This window comes from Aythya ferina, assembly GCF_964211825.1.
Source record: "Aythya ferina genome assembly, chromosome: 2".
Classification (NCBI taxonomy): Eukaryota; Metazoa; Chordata; class Aves; order Anseriformes; family Anatidae; genus Aythya; species Aythya ferina.
The window spans coordinates 160,901,735-160,919,734 of record NC_140297.1 but is presented as its reverse complement, the minus strand read 5'-3'; the positions used below and the strand labels follow the sequence as shown (position 1 = coordinate 160,919,734).

The 18,000-nt window shown below is 73.4% G+C and overlaps 3 protein-coding genes across 6 annotated transcripts in view; 1 reads left to right on the top strand and 2 right to left on the bottom strand.

Annotated features, from left to right (window-relative positions):
* The window catches only part of PLEC (plectin), a 50,106-nt gene extending 48,794 nt beyond the window's left edge, over positions 1 to 1,312 (bottom strand). For all 3 annotated transcript variants that reach the window (XM_084508589.1, XM_084508591.1, XM_084508586.1), the window contains exon 1: positions 1,199 to 1,312. The gene's annotated coding sequence lies outside the window, so the exon portion shown is untranslated. The remainder of the gene's footprint in view (positions 1 to 1,198) is intronic.
* Positions 1,313 to 6,912: 5,600 nt separating this feature from the next.
* On the bottom strand, positions 6,913 to 11,980 carry PARP10 (poly(ADP-ribose) polymerase family member 10). The gene is made up of 10 exons (XM_084508572.1): positions 11,734 to 11,980; positions 10,876 to 11,115; positions 10,476 to 10,703; positions 9,578 to 10,332; positions 9,293 to 9,505; positions 9,063 to 9,183; positions 7,983 to 8,984; positions 7,762 to 7,895; positions 7,506 to 7,680; positions 6,913 to 7,377 (listed from the first exon to the last, which is right to left on the bottom strand). The coding sequence occupies exons 1-10, from the start codon at positions 11,891 to 11,893 to the stop codon at positions 7,073 to 7,075; spliced, it is 3,333 nt and encodes a 1,110-aa protein (XP_084364698.1). The 5' UTR covers positions 11,894 to 11,980; the 3' UTR covers positions 6,913 to 7,072.
* A 258-nt stretch (positions 11,981 to 12,238) lies between these two features.
* GRINA (glutamate ionotropic receptor NMDA type subunit associated protein 1) lies at positions 12,239 to 17,676 on the top strand. 2 transcript variants are annotated; one of them, XM_084511237.1, is made up of 7 exons: positions 12,239 to 12,287; positions 14,261 to 14,613; positions 15,089 to 15,201; positions 15,278 to 15,478; positions 16,414 to 16,542; positions 16,665 to 16,808; positions 16,913 to 17,676. In XM_084511237.1, exons 2-7 carry the CDS (start codon positions 14,292 to 14,294, stop codon positions 17,060 to 17,062), a joined length of 1,059 nt encoding a protein of 352 aa, XP_084367363.1. In that variant the 5' UTR covers positions 12,239 to 12,287; positions 14,261 to 14,291; the 3' UTR covers positions 17,063 to 17,676. The 2 variants fall into 2 exon arrangements, with proteins under 2 accessions (XP_084367363.1, XP_084367362.1); XM_084511236.1 differs by having other exon boundaries at positions 12,245 to 12,287; positions 14,258 to 14,613.
* Positions 17,677 to 18,000: the final 324 nt, after the last annotated feature.

Genomic DNA, 18,000 nt, shown 5'->3' with positions numbered 1-18,000 from the left:
GGGCTGCCACCAAGGCGGAGGCCGCACCGGGGCTACCGCAGGGAGCAGCTGGGGCCACCGGGAGCTGCTGCCGGGGCTCTGCAGCCTCGTGGCACCTGGGGAGCGCGGCGCAGGTTGCCAGGCGAGGCCGCACGTCAGGGCTGCCGGCAGCGAGGCCGCCTCTGCAGTTCCACCCCCTCAACGCAGCGCCGCGAGAAGCCAGCACCGGTTACGTGATCTCGGGCAATGTTTTTCCACCGGAGCCCGCATCGCCCCGTGCCGGGGCCGGGCAGCGCCAGCAAGGCCAGGAGGAGCGGCCCTGCTGCCCATACGGTGCCCGGCACCGCGGGGATGGTGGCACCCTGGTGGCATGGGGACGGGGACCCCCTGCCCTCCCCACCGCTCCGTGCTGCTGCTGCTGCACCGTTCCCAGGGGCTGGGGCCAGCTCAGGACCGGATCCTGAGCACAGCAGCACCGGGAGCATCCCCGGGCCTCAGCACCTTGGGGCTGCCGGGGGCGAAGCTGCTCCCTGCAAGCACAGAGCCCAGCCCCAGCTCCCAGCCCCGGGGGGCACCCGTGCCCGCAGCCCCCCAGCTGCATGGCCGTGCCGCTGCCGGCCCCACGGGAACCCCCTGCTCCTGCCCCCTGCAACAGGGCCCTCGGGGGCCTCTCCCCACCCACCGCTGCAGAGGGGCCCCCCCGGGACCCCCGTCACGGCTGATTCGCAGCCTCCATCCCCTGCGCCTCCGCCGCAGCCCACGGCCCCTCCTGCGCCCGGCAGCGCGCCCCCAGCCCCGCGGGGGCTGCAGCCCCCCCCCCCCACGGCACCGGCAGGGACTCGGCACGGGGGGGGGGCAGCCCGGGACACCCCCGCAGCACAGCCCCTGCCCCACATCCATCCCATCCCATCCCCCAGCCCCCCCACCCCGCACCCCCTGCACCTCCCCCAGCCCAGCCCCCGCAGCCCCTGCGGCGCAGCCCCCCCCCCACATCACCCCCCCCCCCACATCAACCCCCCCGCTCCCCGCAGCCCCATCCCCACACCCGGTCCCTGCAGCAGCCCCGCGCCCGCTGCTCCCCCCGCCGCCCCCCCATTTACCGCAGCAGCCCCGCAGCCCCCCCGCAGCCCCCCCCCCAAGCCGGGGGCCGCCCGCACCCACGCGGGACCCACGCGGGGAGCTCCCAGCCCCGCCGGGGGCCCGGCCCGGCCGCACTCACCGTGCGCCGCGGGGACCCCCGGTGCGCGCCCGCCGCGGGGGCATCTCCAACCGGGGGGCTCGGGCACCGGCACCGGCACCGGCACCGGCAGCGCTGCGCTGCGCTCCGGCGGGGCCCGGCTCCGGGGGCGGGCGGCGGGCGGGGCCGGGGAGGGGGGGGCGGGCGGGGCCGCCCGTATCTCGCACCCGCACCCGCACCCGCGGGGCCGCGCACAGCGGGCGGCGAGCGGCGACCGGGGGGGTAAGGAGGGGTGAGGGGTTAGCGCGACCCCCGCCCCCTGAGCGCACGGCGTGGAAGGGGTTAACCACGACCCCCCCCCCACACCCCGTTCCCTTTAACCCCTTCCGTGCCGCCCCGCAGCGCTGTCCCGGGGCTCCCGGGGCTCGTCCCTGACCCCAGCCCACGGCCACGACGCGGCTGGGACGGGGGCACCGGGTGCCAGGGACAAGATCCCCGGGTGCCAAGGACGGGGGCACCGTGGCGCAGGGGACGGGGGCACCGTGGCTGTGCCACCCGCAGCCCCGAGAGCTGGGGGTGCAGGGCCGGGGTCCCACCACCCGCAGCAGCCCCGGGCACCGTCCCCGCACCCACCGCCCCGCGCCCCGCTGCCTCCCGCACCCCATTACCGGGAGCCGCCGCGGCGGGGCCGAGCAGCGCGCCCTGCCACCCGTGCCACCGGTGCCACCATCCCCGCGCTGGTGGCTTCAGCCTTCACATGACCCAGTTCCTCTCCTGCCTGGCGCAGCCTCTGTTGGCTCCGGGCCTGTTTGCGCTGCGGTGGCACCGGAGCTGCGCGCCCCGGCACACCCGGCCTCCGCAGGAAGGCCCCAGGGGCACCGTGGCACCGCCGGGGGGACCGCAGGCGGTGGGGGCGCAGCGTGGTGGGGGTGTGGGCCCTGTCCCTGCACCAGCCCCGGGCTCCGTGCCCAGCCACAGCTGCAGGGCACGGCGAGGTGCCACGGCTGCGCGGCCTTGCAGGAGGCCGCAGCGGGAGCACGGGCAGGCGGTGCCGCCACGTCCCGGCACCGTGTGAGCCGGGTGGCGGCAGGGGGGCAACACCAGGAGCCCCGACACAGGCCCTGGCATGCTGCAGAGGGAGAGGAGCCCGGTTTCGGCTCCGCTGCCTCCCCTCCGCCCGCGGCCCCGCGGCAGGGATGGAGCTCGGCACCGCTACGGGAGGCAGCGGGCAGGGGCGAGGCGCTGGCAGCCGGCGAGGCCCCGGTGCTGGCACCGCGCCGGGACCGGGGTGGCGCCGGGTGCGGGCGGTGCTGCAGGCACCCAGAGCGGGGCCGCGGGGCCCAGGAGCCTGCAGCGCACCGGAGCTCCGCGGGCACCAGCAGCAACAGGCAGAGAGCGTCCACGCAGACACTGCCGGCACATCCGTCTGCGCCAGGCACGCCCACGTGCACGCAGTGACTGGGTACACGCGTGCACACACACGCATGCACACCCACATGTGCACGCACATCCATGCACATGCATGCATGCGTGCACACACGTATGCAAACACATACCCGTGTATGCACACGCATGCACACACACGTGCACACACGCACAAACGCACACACTGGGCCTCACTGGATGCAGCAAGCAGGCTTACACAGATGCAGGCGTGCACACGCACACGCACACACGCACACACACATGCGCTTACCAGGTGTGCAAGGCACACCCATGTGCTTGTGCACACACAGCCCCCCCTGAGACGCCCTCTCCCCAGCTCCCAGGCACCTCCCCTGCCCCTCCCAGCCCTTCCCAGTGCCCCCAGTACCCCCCAGCCCCATCCACCTGCCCAGTGGTGGCACAGCCCCCACCCAGCCCCACGGTGCTGCAGGGTTAGGGGACCCCAGGGCCACCCCCGTGCCCGCCCCCCCCCAGCTCCCTACCGCTGTGTGTGCCCGGCGGCTGCTGCCCGTCCTCGTCCCCGTCCTCGTCCTGGTCCCCGCCGGCCGCTGTCCCCCAGCAGGCGCCGGGCGCTGCTTCGGGCCCCTCCCGTGGCCCCGCTGCAAGGCAAAGCTCTTGGCTCGTGCGTCCCCGCTGCCGACAGCGACACTGCCCCACGGCACCGCGCGGCACGGCACCCACCCATCCCGCTGCCCGCCCATGGCCTCCCCCTGCGCCGGGCAGGGCACGGGTGCCCCAGCCACGATTCTGTGTGGCACCCGGCGGGGGAGAAGGGGGCGATTCCCTTGCTGAGAGCGCGGACAAAGGGCCCCATTCAGCGCCGCGCTCAGCCCCGCGGGCCCCTCGGGACAAAGGTCCCGCACGCTTGGCACCGGCAGCGCCAGGCTCCCCCCGCTCAAGGCCCGCGGCTGGCGGGGCCCCATGGGGCACAGCGGGGCTGGAAGGGGGCTCCCAGCCCCGCATGGGACGGGGTGCGGAGCCCCCAGCCCAGCTGCATTTTGGCACCCCGGGGCCGGGCTCCTACCTGCGAGGCTGCCGGCGGCGTCGCGCTTTCCGACCGCTTCCCTGCAGGAGCAAAGCGGGAGCGAGCGGCTCGGTGCTGGCACGTGAGGAGTGCCCCAAACCGCTCCCCGCCCCGGATCCCGGCACCCGCCCTGCCCGGCCGGAGCTGGGCGCTGGCAGCGCTTCCACGTGCGGATGCGACGCCTGCCCTGGGCCGTGCCCAGGAGGAGCTGGTGCCAGGGACCGGTGCTGGCGGCGCGGGCACGCTCCTGTTCACGCTGCCGGTTGTGCCCGCGGTGCCGTGCCCGAGCACACGGCCCCGCCGCCCGTCCCTGGCACGTGCTGTGGGCACAGCCCCGTGGGTTCACCCCGGCACACCCCAGAGGAGCCCCCGCATGGGAGCCACCCTCCCCCTGCCCACACCGCGGGGTCCCATGGGGTGCAGGGGGTCCGGCAGCCCCCCGGTGCCGCTCACCCTGCAGGAACAGGGCGGGCCAAAAGCCGGGGGCTCCTACGGGAAGGGGCCGCTGCAGGATCGGCGTGATGGGAATTGGGCTCGCCCTGGCGCCACCGTGCCCCTCGCCCCCGCTGCTGCTCCCTGGCTGGAATCCGGCCCCAGGGAGCGGGGAGGAAAAGTCCCACGGCCCCGCGCTGCCAGGGGGCGGCTGGGGGCGGCCCCGCGGGGCCATCGTGCCCGTGCCGCCTCCCGCCACGTGTCACCGCGTCCCCACGCGTCCTACCCGGGGGGCGCGGGCACCGCAGCACGAAGAGCGCCCAGAGGCAGAGGGGGCCGAGCGCCGAGGCCAGCACCCAGAGCACCCGCAGCCACGCGGGGTCCCCCGGCGTCCCCGGGTTCGGAGGGGCCATGCGGGAGCCCCGGGAACTCGCGGCCCCGTCCGGCTGCTGCAGGAGGGATCCAGATGTGCGGCCTCTCCCCGCTGACTCACTGCGGCCGGCGGGGACGCCTCCGGCTCTGCCGCGGAGCCTTAACCCTCGCGGGGGCCGTGGCGGGGATCCCCCGGCTGCAGGGACCCCCCCAGCCTCTGCGCCCCCCCAGCTCCGAACGCCCCCCGGGATGGGGACCCTGCTTGCGGCACGGCTGCATGGGGCCGGATCCTGGCACCGGGAGGGTGCGGTGCGGCCACCCCCCGGCTGTGCCGCCTGCCCCACGCCATGCTCCCCCTGTGTACCCACCCCCCAACATCCCCCAGGCCCCCAGGCCCCCTGTGTGTCCCTGTGTCCCTACATTGCCCGTGTCCCCTACACCCCCTCCCACCCCCACCCCTGCACCCACTGTCTGCAGGCAGCTCCAATGCTCAGCCCCGTCCCCTGCATCCTTCATGGTCCTGGCCCCCCAGCGTTGCTCACGTCCCAAAATCTCTCACATCTTGCAAGGAGCCCCCCCACACCCGTCCCCTGAACCCCCTTTATCCCCTGCACCCCCTTTATCCCCCATGTCCCCTACACCCCCCCATGTCCCCTGCACCCCCTACACCCCCTGCACCCCCATGCCCCCACCCCTGGCACTGCTGTGGGGTGCCCCCGACACGAACACATCCCCAGGCAGTGGCTCCATGCCCGTAGCCCGGCCGCTGCCAGCTCCAGCATCACCCATGGCCCCAGCCAGGACCTCCTGGTGCCAGGCTCTGGGGACTGGTGGCCCTTCGGTGCCACCCCCTGGGCACGCTGGCCCTGCCCCATGGCCACAGGGACCCCCAGTCCCCAAGGGTCCCCACTGCAGGCCAGCAGACACCGGTGCTGCCCAGTGCCCTGGGGCTGTGCCCGCTGCTGGCACTGTGCTGATGGGCTGGGGGAGGGCAGCAGAGACCCCCGGAGCCCCCCGGGGTGCCCACGGGGTGCAGCGAGGCTCTGCCGGGGAGAGGGGCAAGCACAGGCAGCTGCAGCACAGGCAGGGTGCTGAGGGTGCTGAGGGTGCAGGCAGGACACAGGCAGGGTGCTGAGGGTGCAGGCAGGGTGCTCAGGACACAGGCAGGGCGCTCAGGGTGCAGGCAGGACACAGGCAGGGTGCTGGGAGTGTGGGCAGGGTGCTCAGGACACAGGCAGGGCACTCAGGGTGCAGGCAGGGCACAGGCAGGGTGCTGGGAGTGTGGGCAGGGTGCTCAGGACACAGGCAGAGCGCAGGCGGGGTGCAGGCGGGGTGCAGGCAGGGTGCTCAGGACGCAGGCAGGACACAGGCAGGGTGCTCAGGACGCAGGCAGGGCGCAGGCAGGGTGCTCAGGATGCAGGCAGGGCGCAGGCAGGGTGCTCAGGATGCAGGCAGGACACAGGCAGGGCGCAGGCAGGACACAGGCAGGGTGCTCAAGACACAGGCAGGGTGCAGGCAGGGTGCTGAGGGTGCAGGCAGGGTGCAGGCAGGACACAGGCAGGGTGCTGGGGGTTTGGGCAGGGTGCTCAGGACGCAGGCAGGGCGTAGGCAGGACACAGGCAGGACACAGGCAGGACACAGGCAGGGTATTCAGGGTGCAGGCAGGGTGCTCAGGACACAGGCAGGGTACAGGCAGGGTGCTGAGGGTGCAGGCAGGGTGCAGGCAGGGTGCAGGCAGGGTGCTCAGGACGCAGGCAGGGCGCAGGCAGGACACAGACAGGACACAGGCAGGGCACAGGCAGGATGCAGGCAGGGTGCAGGCAGGGTGCAGGCAGGGTGCAGGCAGGGAATTCAGGGCGCAGGCAGGGTGCAGGCAGGGTTCCCCCCCCCGCGCTGCCCGCTCAGCCCCGGGGCGCCGCCGCCGCCGCCGCTCCGGATCCGCCCGCGGCCCCCACGGGCCCCACGCGCGGGGGGAGCGGGGCCGGGGCCAGCCCAGCCCGGATGCCCCGGGGCTGCGGGTGCCAAGCTCCGGAAAGCGCTGCCCAAAACCCCCGGGGTTGCGAAACGCCGAGCGGCACCGCCCGGACACGGCCCCCCCGGGGGCCCCAGTGCCCGGCCCCCCCCCCCGACCCCGGCCCCTTGGCCGTCCCCTCGCGGCTGCTGCCACCGTGCGGCCACGCGTGACACCGGCACCACGGGTGGCACCAGGACCACGGGTGACACCGGCACCACGGGTGGCACCAGCGCCCTGGGCTTCCCCGCTCCATCCCCACGGGCTCAGGACCCCCCCGACCCTCCCCAACGGAGCCCACCCTTTGGGGCCACCTCCCACCCCCCCCACCAACCCACAGACGCAGACGGATGAGTGGGGGACCCCCTGGCCACCCCCCGCCCCAGCAGGGCCCCCCCAGGATCCTGCCAGCCCCGAGGGGCCGGGTGAGCCCCCCAAACCCCCTCAGCCCCCCAACTCTCCTCCAGCGCACAAGGAGCCACCCAGCCTTTATTCCAAATCCTGTACACGTTGCACCCGCATCCCCTGCACCCTGCACCCATCTCTGCCCCCCTGAGGCCACACCGGGGCCGTCCCCACATCCCCAAACCCCCCCCCCCCCCGGGACCCCAACCCCGGGGGGTCACCGGGCTCAATGCAGCAGCTTGGAGCGGCGGCAGGTGAGGAGGTACTGGGGGTAGGCCTGCGTGTCGTTGAAGATGACGAAGATGCTGGGCTCGGACAGGTTGTCCACCACGCTGTCATAGCGCCGCGGGGCCCCCGCCGCCTCCCGCAGCGGAGGTGCCCGCATGTCCCGGCTGCCCAGCGTGTAGTCCCCCGTCAGCGCCTTGGCCACGAAGATGTACTTGTTGCCGTCCGTGCCGCAGGGCGAGTACTGCTCCTGCGCCGACACGGCCGCCTTGGCCGCGAAGTAGACGCCGAGCCCGTAGAGAGCAGCTGGGGCAGAGGGGGTCAGCCGGCACCGCGGTGGGCACGGGGCCGGCACCGCAAGGGGCACGGGGCTGGCACCCCACACCGGCGCACGGCGATGCCGCCCGCGGTGCTCGCCCCCAGCCCGCGCTCACCGTTCTTGCCGCAGAAGCTGCGGTTGAAGCCGTGCAGGCAGATCTCGCGGCTGGACTGCTCCGTGGTGCCGTGGAACAGGACGCGCTCCACGGCCCGGCTGTGGCACGCCTTCTCCATGCTGGCCTTCTTCAGCTGGTACTGCTTGTAGAGCAGCGGGTGGATCAGCTTCTCCACCTGCCGGCAGCGCGCAGCGGTCAGGCCCTGTGGCTCCAGCCCCCCCGGGACCCCCCCACCAGGACCCCGGCCCCGTGTCACCTTCACAATCTGGATCTTGTTGTAGAGCTCCTCCAGGGTGGCGTAGAAGAGCTGCACGGTGTCCCCGAACTCCTCCGAGTCCTCGGCCAGCGGCATCAGCCTCACCTCCTCGTCCAGCCCCGACGCCTCCGGCCCTGCAGAAGAGATCGGGAGGGGACACCGGTGAGGGGGGGGGTGCAGCCCGTGGCGCTGCGGGACCCCCGGCCCCCCGCGGCACGCACCGAGCAGGTGCCAGGCGCTCTCGCTGGGGGGCTCGCTGCGCGAGATGGGCAGGGCGGAGGCGGTGCTGATGTCGTACTCCTCCATCTGCTCCAGGTCGACGATGACGGGCCGCCCGTCCAGCAGCACGTCCAGCTGCCTCTCCCCACGCTGCCACGCCGCCTCCAGCAGCGCGGCGGTGGCGGGCTCGTAGGGCACGGCCGTGCCCGTGGGGTCCCAGCGCACCCAGCGCGCCGCCGCCGTGGCCGCCCCGGGGGGACCGCGCTCCGCCGGCCTCAGCCGCTGCAGCAGGACGGCGAGGTCGCGGGCGGCGGCGGCGGTGTACCCGGCGAAGCCGTGCAGGGTGGCCGTGGAGTCGCGCAGGGAGAGGCGCACGGCGTGCCGGCGCTGCAGCAGGGCCAGGCAGCAGCGGCAGCCGGCCGGCAGCGCCCACAGCCCCGCGCTCTCCACCTGCTCCGTGCGCAGCCGAGCCTCCAGAGCCTGCTCCAGCTGCCGGGGCAGCGCGCTCACGTCCCGCTCGAAGGAGGCGTACAGCGTCACCCGCGCCGTGTCGGCTGCCGGCAGCGCCTCCTCCAGCGAGGCCTCCAGCGCGGCCAGGAGGCCAGCATCCTCCTCGTCCGAGGCGGGGTGGGGGCCAGCCCGCTGCTCCTCCCGGTAGGAGTGCAGGGACAGCGCGGTGGCGCGCTTCAGCTCCTCGTCCTCGTGCTGCGTGCTGTCCATGGACCGCTGGATGGCCAGCAGCATCTGCGCCTCCTCGTCCTCCTCCCCGCCCTCCAGCTCGTCCAGGAGCACGTCCCTGGTGCCGTAGCTCTCAGACGCCTCCCAGGGCTCCTGATCCGCACCAAGGGGCTCGAGCACACCGTCGGGGTCCCACTCTTTGCCGAAGCTGCCCTCGAGCTGCTCCAGAGCTGCCTCGTGCAGGGCGGGCAGGGGGGAGCCTCTGCCCTCCTCATCCTCACGGGTGCCGTCGGTGCGCAGTGCCGTCAGCAGCGCCTTGATCTCCTCTGCGAGGAGAAGCCGGCGTCAGCCAGACCTGACCCGGGGGTCGCCGCGCCCCCAGCACCCCCCTGCACCCCACTCACCGATGTCAGGGGGCAGGCTGTCTCCTGCAGCACCATCGGGCAGCTCCGGGTGCTTGGAGCCGAGCGTGGTGGGCTGCGGCTGCTGGCGGCAGCTCAGGGGGAGCAGCTCCGCCAGCTCCAGCTGTGGGGACGGACGGGAGGCGCTGCACACGCAGGCAGCACAGAGCCGGTGCCGCTGGCACCCTCCTCCCGGCCTCCCCGGGCAGCAGCAGAGCCAGCGCCGGCCGTACCTGGGGGTCCGGGGGGCTCCACTGGACGTTGTCCAGCTCGAGGACGCACTGGAAGCGGCTCTCCAGCTGGCGCAGGATGCTCTGCCCGCCCTCATCCAGCAGGAAGCGGGCGACGCCGGGGTAGCTCAGCGTCACCGTCTGCGAGCTGACGGTGCCCAGGAGGCTCTGCAGGAATTCGGCGGCCGCCTGGCACCGCCCGGCCTCCCCGCTCACCTGCGGCACAGCACCGCGGGGTCAGCACCCTCCTCCCGGCCCCCCCCGGCCCCCCGCCGGCCCCGCGCTCACCCTGAAGCCGGCGACATCGTCGCCTTCCATCGGCAGCATGGAGACCTCGGGGATGCTGGCCAGCAGGTCCTGGTAGTGCCGCTGCAGGTAGCGCAGCGCGCCCCGCTCCATCGCCACCAGCGTCTCGTCGGGCGCCGCGTCCCGCAGGAAATCGCGCAGCTGCCGCCGGTTCTCCTGCTCCGTGCCGCGCAGCGCCAGGACCTGCAGCCGCCCGCTGCCGGGGGCCAGCTGCATCTCGCAGCACCGCAGCCGCTCCCGCAGCTGGTGCCAGCGCGGCGAGCACAGCGCCAGCGCCTCGCGCGCCGACAGCTCCACGGTGAAGGGGCTGAGGGCGTCCTGCAGCAGGCGGGCGGCGGTGCGGGCGGCCGCGGGGCTCTGCGCCGTCACCACCACCTCGTCCTCCGCCACAGCGTAGGTGGCTGGCGTGGCACAGCCGGCCAGGAGCTGCCCCAGGTGTGCGCGGACGTCCTCGCGGCGCAGGAAGAGCAGCGTCGGGGCCGGCAGCGCCAGGCGCTCCTGTGCCATCGCCTCCGTCACCGTCTGCAGCCGTGGCTCGGGCTCTGCTGCTGACGGTGCCGGGCTCGGCTCCCGCGGCAGCTCCGCCGGCTCCGTGCTGCTCTCCTGGTGGCCGGGAGCAGCTGGCTCAGCATCCCCAGGGTCCGGCTCCTCCGCCGGCTCCAGGAACTCGTAGTAGGGCGAGACGGCCAGCTCGCTGTCCTGCAGCTGGTGCGGCTGCTGCAGCACCCGCGCCGCCACTGCCAGGAGAGAGACGTGGTGCAGCCAGGGCCGTGCGCGCCCCCACTGCGGGGACAGGGCCGGGACCCCCAGGATGAGCTGCGGGAGGGGGCAAAACAAAAAGCGGGGCCCCCCCGGGCCATGCCAGCACGCGGCCGCTCACCTGCGTGCTCCTGGAAGGAGACGATGGCCGCTCGGCCCCCCGGCAGCACCCGCACGGCGCGCACGCGGCCGCCCCCGCTGCGGCGGTTCTCGAAGTAGAGCTCCAGCAGGTCCCGGTGCAGCCCCGGCGCCCTCACCCACACGCTGTCGGTCTGCGGCAGCCGCTGCACGGCCACCGTGGCCCCCTCCAGCTTGCGGCACCGCACCCGCTCCTCCACCGCCGCCAGCGCTGCCAGGGAGGCGGCGGTGACGCCGGGGCCGCGGGGGCACCCGGCACCTCTCCGCCCAGCCCTCCCAGCGCCCACCAGTGCTCCCAGTCCCCCTCCGCTGGGAGCAGAGGCCACGGCACCCCCGGCACCCCCAGCACACCCAGCACTGCGGTGCCGTCCCAGTGCACTCACCAGTGTCGTCAAGCGGTTCGTGCAGCCGCAGCAGCGCCCAGTCCCCGGCACGGCACAGGCTGTAGGCGCCGGGGGGCCGCTCCAGCACGTGCTCCACGTAGAGCTCCAGCAGCTCGGGGGGGGTCTGGGGGCTGACGCCCCCCAGCAGGAGCCCCGCCGGGTCCCAGGGGGGGGCCGGGCGCACCCGCAGCTCCGCGCCCTGCAGCCGGTGGGGGGCCCGGGCCAGGACACTCTGGGCGTCTGGGGAGGGAGAGAGACACTGGGGGCTGGGGCTGGGGGCTGGGGGCAGCGCCCACACCCCACACCCTGCACAGCCCCGACCGCGGGCTGCTGGTGCGGCTCACCAGTGCTCCCAGTTTGGAACAGGGCCTTCAGTGCCCAGCCCAGCGCTCCCAGTTTGGACCAAGGCCCTCTGCACCCCAAACCAATGCTCCCAGTTTGGACCAGCCCCCCACCCCACTCTGCCCCCAGTGCTCCCAGTTTGGAACAAGGCCCTCAGTGCCCAGCCCAGTGCTCCCAGTTTGGACCAGCCGCCCACTGCGCTCTGCCCCCAGTGCTCCCAGTTTGCACCAGGACCCCTTCACACCCCGACCTGGTGCTCCCAGTTTGGACCAGGACTTCCTCGTGTCTCAGACCAATGCTCCCAGTTTGAACCAGGTCCCCTAGTGCCCAGCCCAGTGCTCCCAGTTTGCACTGGGGCCCCTTCACACCCCACCCGAGCGCTCCCAGTTTGGACCAGGACTTCCTCGTGTCTCAGACCAGTGCTCCCAGTTTGCACCGGGGCCCCTTCACACCGCACCCCAGCGCTCCCAGTTTGCACCAGCGCCCCCAGCAGCAGCCCGGCCGCTCCCCTCTCACCTTGGGGGCTCTCGAAGCTGAGGATGAAGAGCGGCCCCAGGCGCTGGCAGCTCCGCACGGGGCCCCCCCCCGAGCGCCGCCGGCTCTCGAAGTAGAGGACGAGGAGATCCTCGTCGGCGTCGGGGGGGGCGCCCCCCACCTCCAGCACCCCCTCGGCCATCCCGCACGACCCCCTCTGGGGGGGGGCGCTCAGATCGGGGACCCCAACACCCCCACCCCGTGCGCCCCCCGACCCACGGCAGCACAGCCCCGAGGGACCCCAACCCAGGGACCCCCCCGCAGCCCCCTGGCACCCCCTGGGACCCCCCGGGACCTCCCGGGACCCCCTGCGCCCCCCTGTGCCCCCCACGCCCCCCCCGCTGCCCGTCCCCCCCGCACCGCTCCGGGCGCGGAACCGAAACCGAAACCGGACGGGGGGGGCGGGCGGGTGGGCGGGGCAGCGCCCAATCGCCCCGCCCATCTCCCCGCCCCCTCCTCCAGGCCACGCCCCCCCTGCCGAGGCCCCGCCCCTCCCGGCGCGGCGCGGAGCGGAGCGGCGCTGCCTGCACGGCGCGGTGAGCGGGGGCGCGCGCGGGAAGGCGGGGGCGCGCGCGGGAAAAGCGGGGGCGCGCAGCCCGGGGCTGCGGGCGGGGGGCTCGAGGGGTGCCCCCACGCGTGTCCGCGGCCCCGGGAGGGGGGCGCGGAGCCCGGCCCGGCCCCGCACGGCCCCGCTGCGGCGGCGCTGCGGCGGCGCGGCCCCCCCCCGGCGCTGCGGCACCGGAGAGCCCCGGCCCCCCCCCCCCCCCCGGCACCAAGGGGACCCCCCCCCGGTCCCAAGGGTCCCGGCCGCAGCCCCCGGGATTAGCGGCGGCCGGGCCGTAAATAGGCCGCGGCGGGGAATTACGGGCGTTAGGGCAAAGCGGCTTATGGCCGGGGGCCGGGCTGCGTGACACCCCCGTGACATGGCCCCCCCCGGGACATGTGGCCCCCCCCGGGACATGCCACCCGCCCCGGGGACATGTCCGCCCCGTGACATGTCCGCCCCGTGACATGCCACCCCCCCCGGGACATGTTACCGCCCCATAACATTCCCCCCCCCATAACATGTCCCCCCCTGTAACATGCCACCCCCATAACATGCCACCCCCCCGTGACATGTCCCCCCCTCCATGACACGGCACCCCATAACGTGCCACCCCCCGTGACACGCCACCCCCGTGACGTGACACCCCCGCACCGTCCCCGTCCCCCCCCCCCCCTTGCACTTTCTGTTCCTCGTCCCCGCAGCAGCGCTGTCCCCAGCAGCGTGGGCAGCCAGCCAGGGTGCGGGGACGCAGCCCCACGGGGGGGGCACTGGGGACAGTGGGGACGCGTCCCCTGTGGGCAGCCTGCCCGGGTGCGGAGATCTGGCCCCATAGGGGGGGGACAGCGGGGACACGTCCCCTGCCCGGTGCCCAGTGGGGTTTTCCCCATCCCAGCCCTGCTGTGGGGCTCGGTCTTTGCCCTGTGGGGCAGAGCTGTGCCCTGGGGCTGTGTGGGGTGTGATGTTGGGTGCTATTATGGCCTCCATACGGGGTGGTGCGGGGCATTGCTGTGGGGCTGTGCTGTGGGGCTCTGTAGGGTGCGATGTGGGGTGCTGATGGGGCATGGCTGTGGGGCTGTGTGGGGCTGTGTGGGGCCGCGTTGGGTGCTATGGGGCCGTGTGGGGAGCTGTGGGGCATTAATGGGGCCGTGGGGGGCCACTATGGTGCCGTGTGGGGGGCTGTGTGTGGGGCACTACGGGGCCGTGTTGGGCTCTATGGGGCCATGTTGGGCACTATGGGGCTGTAGGGGGGCTGTGGAGTGCTATGGGACTGTGTGGGGCTCTATGGGGCCGTGCTGGGCACTATGGGGCTGTGTTGGGTGCTATGGGGCCGTGTGGGGGACTGTGTGTGGGGCTGTGGAGTGCTGTGGGACTGTGTGGGGCTCTGTGGGGCCATGCTGGGCACTATGGGGCCGTGTGGGGCTCTATAGGGCTGTGTTAGGTGCTATGGGGCTGTGTGGGGCACTATGGGGCTGTGTGGGGCTGTGTGGGTCACTATGGGGCCGTGTGGGGCTCTATGGGGCCGTGTGGGCCTGTGTGGGTCACTATGGGGCCGTGTGAGGCTGTGTGGGTCACTATGGGGCCGTGTGGGGGGCTGTGTATGGGGCTTTGTGGCACTATGGGGTTGTGTGTGGGGCTCTATGGGGCCGTGCTGGTCTCTATGGGGCCGTGCTGGGCGCTATGGGGCCGTGCAGACCCTGCCGCAGGCCGCAGCCGCGGCCATCCCAGGCCCTGCGGGGGTGGCGCAGGCGCGGGTGGGAGCCAGGCCCAGGCTGGGCCGTGCCGGGGGGGGGCCCAGCGGCGGCCGCGGCCTCACCGGGACCGGGCCCGTGACCGGTGTGTGTGTGTGGGGGGGCCTCGTCGCCATGGCAACGTCCCCGCCACCGGGCCGCCATCTTGTGCGGCGGGCCCGTTGCTGAGCGGGGCCGTGCCCCCCCCTCTTTTCCTCCTTGTCCCCCCCAGCAGCACGGCGGCCCCGAGCCCCCCCCGGGCGAAGATGTCGCACGAGAAGAGCTTCCTGGTGACGGCCGACGGCTTCCCGGGCCCGCAGCCCCCGGCCCCCACACCCTACGGGCAGCCCCCGTACCCCACCGGGCCCTACCCGCCGCCCCCCTTCGCCCCCGCGCCCTACGGGCAGCCCGGCTTCGCGCCGGGGCCGGGGCCGTACCCCCCCTCGGGGCCGTACCCCCCCGCCGGGCCCTATCCCCCCGCCCCGTACCCCGCCGGGCCCTATCCCCCCGCCGGGCCCTACCCGCAGGGCCCCTACGCGCAGCCGCCGTACGCCCAGCCGCAGCCCATGGTGCCCGGGGACCAGGACTGTGAGTGGGGGGCACGGAGAGACCCCCGGGGACAGGGTGGGCACGGGGTGGTGGCACCCGGGCTGTGGGAGGGGGTGCGGCAGGGCTGGGACCCCCGGCACCCCAAGCAGAGGAGGGACCCCGCTTCGGTTGGACGTGGGGGGAGCAGAGATTGGCCCCCCCAGCCATGGGAGGGGGGCAGAGCAGTTTGGGGGGCACCCCAAGGAGAGGAGGGACCCCCCTTTACCTAGCCATGGTGGGAGCAGAGCTCAGCCCCCCCCGGCCCCCCACCTCTCTGCTCTCCCCCACCGCTGCCAGGCACGGCGTGGCCGCACCGCGCCCCGTGGGGACCGTGGGCACCGTGGGGACCGTGGGGACCGTGGGGACCGTGGGCACCGGGCGTCCGAGTGGGTGAGCGGCCGCCCCGGGGGCTGGCGGCACCGCGTGCCCCGCGCCCCCCCCCCCCCCCGGCTCAGCGCCCACCCCCTCCCCGCAGCCCCTCTGCACAGCACCTACCACGAGGACGGGCCCCCCTCCTACTACGACAACCAGGACTTCCCCTCGGCGCACTGGGACGACAAGAGCATCCGGCAGGCCTTCATCCGCAAGGTGGGGGGCGCGGGGGGCGCGGGGGGCCGGGGTTTGGGGCCGGGGCGCCCCGTGGTGAGCCGTGCCGTCCCCGCAGGTGTTCCTGGTGCTCAGCCTGCAGCTCAGCGTCACCTTCGCCTTCGTGGCCGTGTTCACCTTCGTCAAGGGCGTGAAGGGCTTCGTGCAGCGCAATGTCTGGACCTACTACATCTCCTACGCCGTCTTCTTCATCTCGCTCATCGTGCTCAGCTGCTGCGGGGATTTCCGCCGCAAGCACCCCTGGAACCTGGTGGCACTGGTGAGAGCCTGCCCGGCCCCACGGCTCGGGAAGTGGGGGGCTGAGAGCAGCTTGTGGGGCTGCGAGAGCGTCTTATGGGGCTGAGAGCATCTTATGGGGCCGGGAGAGCAACTTATGGGGCTGAGAGAGCAGCTCATGGGGCCGAGAGAGCAACTTATGGGGCTGAGAGAGCAGCTCATGGGGCCGAGAGAGCAACTTATGGGGCTAAGAGAGCAGCCTGTGGGGCTGCAAGAGCAGCTCATGGGGCTGAGAGAACAACTTATGGGGCTGAGAGCACCTTATGGGGCTGAGAGAGCAGCTCATGGGGCTGAGAGCATCTTAAGGGGCAGTGAGAGCAGCTTGTGGGGCTGCAAGAGCAGCTCATGGGGCTGAGAGAACAACTTATAGGGCTGAGAGCATCTTATGGGGCTGAGAGAGCAGCTTATGGGGCTGAGAGAGCAGCCTGTGGGGCTGAGAGAGCAGCTTATGGGGCTGAGAGCAGCCCATGGGGCAGGGAGCAGCTTATGGGGCTGAGAGAGAGCAGCTCATGGGGCTGTGAGGAGCCTGTGGGGCTCAGAGAGAGGAGCTCATGGGGCAGGGAGCAGCTTATGGGGTAGAGAGAGAGCATCCCATGGTGCTGAGAGGAGCCCATGGGGCTCAGAGAGAGGAGCCCATGGGGCAGGGAGCAGCCCATGGGGCCCGGAGCAGCTTGTGGGGCAGGGAGCTGCTCGCTGGTGCCTCGAGGTTTCCCCAACACCCTGGGAAGTTGCGGGGCCCTGCAGCCTGCCCGCTGCGGGACGGGACCGACCTGGAGTGGGGCTCATCCAGCATGGTCTGGGCAGTGCGGGGTCTGTCCCGAAACAGCAGAGCCCAGCGCAGGCAGCACCTCCCAGGGGGGTGAGGGGCTGGGGGGCTGGCAGGGCCCGGCTGACGCGTTGTCTGTGCCCCCCCCCCAGTCCATCCTGACCGTCAGCCTGTCCTACATGGTGGGGATGATCGCCAGCTTCTACAACACTGACGCCGTCATCATGGCCGTGGGCATCACGGTCGTCGTCTGCTTCACGGTCGTCATCTTCTCCCTGCAGGTGAGCGCTGGGGGTGGCGGCGGGGCTGGGGCTGTACCGGGGGTGGGGGGCTCAGGGCAGGGGAGATTCGGGGGTCCCCCTGCCCTCCTGTCCCCCTGTGCTGACCCCGCGCTGCCCCGCAGACCAAGTACGACTTCACCTCCTGCCGGGGCGTGCTCATCATCTGCCTGGTGGTGCTCATCCTCTTCTCCATCCTCTGCATCTTCATCCGGAACCGCATCATGGACATCATCTACGCCTCCCTGGGGGCCCTGCTCTTCACCTGCGTAAGTGCCGGGGGCCGGGGCCGGGGCAGGGGGGGGGTCAGCGAGGGGGTGACCCCCCTGTGGGGCGCTGCCTCCACCCCCAGCGCCTCCCCCGTCTCGCGCAGTTCCTGGCGGTGGACACGCAGATGATCCTGGGCAACAAGCAGCTGGCGCTCAGCCCCGAGGAGTACGTCTTCGCCGCCCTCAACCTCTACACGGACATCATCAACATCTTCCTCTACATCCTGGCCATCATCGGCAGGGCCAAGGAGTAGCGGCCCCCCCCCACCCTGCCGCAAGTAGCCGTGCCCCGCGGCGCCCCCCGAAACCCAGCACGTTCCGTTCGGTGTCCTCATCACCCCCCCCCCTGCCCCGGCCCTTCTCCCCTTAGATTTTCTCTGCCCCCTCCCCACCTCTCCCTGCCCGCGCCTGGGAGCTGCCTGGGGGGCGCAGGGTGCCCGGCACCCATGGGTGGCAGCCTGGGCCCCGTGCCGGGCTCGCCGCCCCCCGTTCAGCCCCAGCTTCCCCCCCCCCAGCTGTGAATAAGGCGCCCCCCCCTCGCGTTGAATGGAAATTGGAAGCACTTTCTCCCCCAGCCCGCGGTGGAGCTCGCCCCCTCCGTCCTCCCTCCCCGCACGCGTGCTCTGCCCTCGCCCCCCGCCCCTCCCCACGGCCGCGCAGGTCCCGGGGGGGGGCTCCTGCACCCCCGGCTCAGGCAGGGCTGCGAGCAGGGTCCCGCCGGGCCAGGCAGGCGCCGCTCGCGGCCGGAGCGTCCCCGCGGGGCCCCCACCCCCCCGGCACCCCCAGCCCCTTCCCCGCGCGGCCAGAGGCTCCGTCCTCACCCCGTTCTGTGGCTCCGGTTCTGCCGTTAATAAAACTGTTTAGTTCACCTCTCCGCTTTTCATGGTCCTTTCCTGACCCCCCCAGCCCCACCTGCACCCTAGGGCGCAGCCCCGGCCCCCAGCTCCTCCCTCCCCACACCGCTGCCCCCTCCCCACACTGCTGCCCCCTCCCCACGAGTGCTGGGGGCTCTCCCAGCCCTGGGGGGGTCTCCAGGCCCCCAGCCCCGCGTGGGGTCCAGTTGTCACCATGGTGGAGACCCCTGGAGCCAGAGGGTGAGGCCGAGCCCCCCCGAGGTGGGCGGAGGAGCCCCCTCCTCACCCTTATCCCCCATCCTGGGGGCGAGGGTGGGCGCAGCCATGTTTGGGGCAGG